General features: G+C 37.3%; 2 protein-coding genes across 2 annotated transcripts; both read left to right on the forward strand.

Annotated features, from left to right (window-relative positions):
• The first annotated feature begins 1,426 nt into the window (after nucleotides 1-1,426).
• On the forward strand, nucleotides 1,427-2,158 carry LOC112456030 (velvet complex subunit B-like). The gene is made up of 2 exons (XM_025018304.1): nucleotides 1,427-1,706; nucleotides 1,839-2,158. Exons 1-2 carry the CDS (start codon nucleotides 1,427-1,429, stop codon nucleotides 1,928-1,930), a joined length of 372 nt encoding a protein of 123 aa, XP_024874072.1. The 3' UTR covers nucleotides 1,931-2,158.
• LOC112456031 lies at nucleotides 2,021-3,527 on the forward strand (the record flags this gene model as incomplete). The annotated part of the gene is made up of 3 exons (XM_025018305.1): nucleotides 2,021-2,140; nucleotides 2,321-2,461; nucleotides 3,234-3,527. Coding segments are annotated over exons 1-3 (555 nt in total), but the record flags the coding sequence as incomplete, so codon positions are not given.
• Between the last annotated feature and the right edge of the window lie 279 nt (nucleotides 3,528-3,806).

Genomic DNA, 3,806 nt, shown 5'->3' on the forward strand with positions numbered 1-3,806 from the left:
GAGATAAAAGAGGTAACCTTTCTTTTCTTGGAATTCTAGTGAGAGCCATCAGAATGGCATCATTCTCCCTATTAAACTTAGTCCACAGATTTTCAAGAGATACCAAGTACCGATCTACTCGTTGTTGTGTAATTACTGAGGACCCTTCCATCAAAAAATTATCATAAGCGTTTGCTATGAAATTGCTTAATACGAGTTGTTGACCGAGACGATAGAATATTGATTCCATTGTATTGAATTTAAATTCGAAATTACTTTGGCAAAATAATTATTTAGAATAACTCTATTTGTAAACCTTCGCGAAACTCGATTTGCTGCTTCCTCAATCCGGATCTACTTTGTAAATGTATCAATAATCAGAATCAACTTTTTACTTTAATATCTTTATCCGGAATCTCATATCCGGCTCGAAGGACCAATGTTTAGTACAAGCTCGCGCACGAGCCTGGCCTCGTGATTTAGATGAGGAAGGAACAAATTTAACGAATCTTTGTTTGGAGAGAGATATTGTGTATCTTTATTTATTTGAATAAAAGAAACTTTCAATATTTCTGCTATTTAATGGACATCGGACCCAAGCAACTCGGACATTGCATCTTAGTTTGACTGTACTGACACATTATCCTCCTCCTCAGAAAAACTGTTGCCATCGAAATGTTCTGGCTCGGCACTTACTATAACATTCTGAACACGTGGCCGCAAACTATACGCCATCGTGCTCACTATTGCAAACCAACGCTTAGTACATCTCCAGGGTCAGAATGACCCTACACCGACTTTATATAATGTCCAACGCCTACTGCGTATTGCGCTGTACAATGGGAGCATCCTAACGTATAGTTAGTATCCCAAACTACAGCTAGAGGGCCTCAGGTCCGCCAATTTTCAAAAAGCTTTCAAGATATTTACGATAAAACTCGAGGTAAGGGTCAAATTGACCCCTTGTGTTCTCGGTGGGTTAAAAATAAATATGTCGTATCTTGTTCACTTGATTACAATTTTGAAATGCGTCGTATCTATAAAAATTGCGTTTTTGCGTTTGTTTTTCACAAATAATATTAAATTAAACAATAAAGCTGTATTTTAATTCCAAATCACTATACTTTTGAACAGTAAAATAAACTATCTTGTTTGTTGCTTATCAACAAAACAAAAATTTACGAATCCTGTAAAGTGACAGTTTTTGAGATACGATCTCCCCGAAAGATATCAGTCAATATACGATAGAAACAATAAAAAATATAAACAGGAAAAGATTTTGTCATCGTTAAAATGGAATTCGAACTTGTGAAGATCTATAAACGACAAAACATTTATGTTATTAGTTATTGATTATTTTTACTACCCAATCTATTGTAAGTATATGCAAAAGTTAAGTGACAAGTTTTTTTCTTCCAAGGTACAGATATATAGGAACCAACATCTCATGGAGTCGCATTTCCAAAATCCGCAGCCTGGTCACAACCACCATGTGCATTCCGGCCATCAGCCGCCGCCGCCGCCGTCGCTGAGCCCCCACCTCAATCAACTGACGCATCTCCAACTCACCGGCCACTTCGGTCACTACCATCAACATTACCAGCCCCCGCAGCAACAACAGCGAACGCAAATGCCGCTCGAATACCCAGTCACCGCGGCGAGTAATATAGAAGTACCCGCTACCTACTGGCCTTCGCCGCAAGGAGAGCAAGTACTTCCGCTGCCAAGTGAGTGGTCTTTACCTGTGATGTTATTCTGAAAGAGACAGGCTACCCATATTACTCGACAAATTCGAAGCACACTTTCTACCTAAAGAAAATCTGTCATATGAAAGATACGTATTCTTCACGATGAGACAGAAAGGCGGACAGTCACTGGAACAGTTCGTGGTGGAGCTCACAGAACAAGCCCAGAAGTGCAAACTAGGGGATCTACAGAACAGCCTAATTAAATGCATGATCACCTACGGAGTCAACAGCAACGAGATGAGGGAGAAGCTACTACAGGATGACTCACTGACGTTGGAACAGGCCATTCACCAATGCAAAGTGATGGAGAAGGCAAAGCCGCGAAAATCCAGAGCAAGAAGATGGAAGCCACCGGGGAAGCAACGGGAACAGTAGACTTAATTAAATCACAGAAAAAGTTAGGTCAGATACAGGTAGGTAAAAGTGTCTACAAAGCCAAAGAGAAAGTATTCGTTAAGTGCACGAAATGTGGCAAGAATCACAATTTAAATAATTGTCCGGCTTATGGAAAATTTTGCACAAAATGCAATAAAAAAAATCATTTTGCAATTGTATGTAAAAGTAACTATAAAAAGAAAGTAAATGAAATTCAGGATAAAGATGAGAAGAAAGTAGACACTCTTACATCCCAGAATAATGAAGAATATCTGTTCATAGGAGCGATTGAAAATAATAGCGAGAAACATGTCTGGTTAACGGAGCTAGAAATAAACGAGAAAAGAATGAAATTCAAAGTAGATACAGGGGCAATGTGTAATGTAATGTCAGTAGAACACTTAAAGTCGTTAAGGTTAGGTAACATTAGAGTTAAACCAACTTGATACAATGCTCAAGTCATATACGGGTGATAAGTTACAAGTCAGGGGTGTATGTACAATAAGTGCTAAGAAAAATAACAGAGTTTTTAAAATAGATTTTTATATTGTCAAAACTAATACTCCAGCGATCTTAGGATTATCGTCATGTTTAGAATTAAATATTATAAAGAAGTTGGAAAGTATAAACGATAGTAACACTTATGAGGATTTGGTGAAGAAGTATAAAGAGATTTTCTCGGGAATTGGCTGCTTCTCAAAGCCATATCATATAAAGTTAAAAAAAAAACGCGCAGCCAGTAATTCATCCGACACGCAGAGTAGCTCTATCTCTATTACCTAAATTAAAAGAATGTTTAGATGAACTAGTAAAACTGAAAATAATTGAAAAGGTGGAAGAGGCTACGGATTGGGTGAATCCTCTGGTCATTAGACGCAAGCCTAATGGCAGTCTGAGAATCTGTCGGGATCCAAAGGACTTAAAATAACAATATAAAACGCAAACAATGTTTAATTAAAACGTTAGATGAAATTACAACTAAATTAAACGGAGCTAAGGTTTTCAGCACGTTAGATGCGACGAGCGGATTTTATCAAATACGATTAGATGAAGAAAGCTCATATTTATGCACTTTCTCAACTCCCTTTGGTCGGTATAGATCTCTGAGAATGCCATATGGTTTAATATCAGCTCCGGAAGTATTTCGAAGGTTGTGAGCAATACATAGATGATGTTATTGTCTGGGGGAAAAACAAAGCGGAACACGATGAAAGACTAAGGAAAGTTTTAGAAACTGCCAAAAGGAACAAAGTCAAATTTAACTTAAGTAAATGTCAGTTTGGTAAAAGTAATGTCAAGTACATGGGGCATATTATCAGTGCTGAGGGTGTCGCGTTAGATGAAAGCAAAGTAACAGCTATTAAAGAACTGCAAACTCCTAAGTGTAAAGAAGATGTACAACGTGTGTTGGGAATGTTAACTTATGTGAGTAAATTTATAACTAATTTTTCTTGTGAAACTGAACCCTTAAGAAATCTTTTTAAAAAAGATGTACTTTTTACGTGGGGACCGGAACAAGAAAAAGCACTAGAGTCTTTAAAAAATAAATTAATAAACAAACCAGTGTTACAATTTTTTGACGTTAATAAAGAAACAGTAGTTTCAGTTGACAGTTCCAAATCAGGAGTAGGAGCGGTCTTGTTACAAAATAACTTACCGTGTGCGTATGCCTCGAAAGCATTAACTGATACACAGCAAAGATAC

The sequence above is a fragment of the Temnothorax curvispinosus genome, unplaced genomic scaffold (assembly GCF_003070985.1).
Source record: "Temnothorax curvispinosus isolate PA1 unplaced genomic scaffold, ASM307098v1 QBEX01006604.1, whole genome shotgun sequence".
Taxonomy (NCBI): Eukaryota; Metazoa; Arthropoda; class Insecta; order Hymenoptera; family Formicidae; genus Temnothorax; species Temnothorax curvispinosus.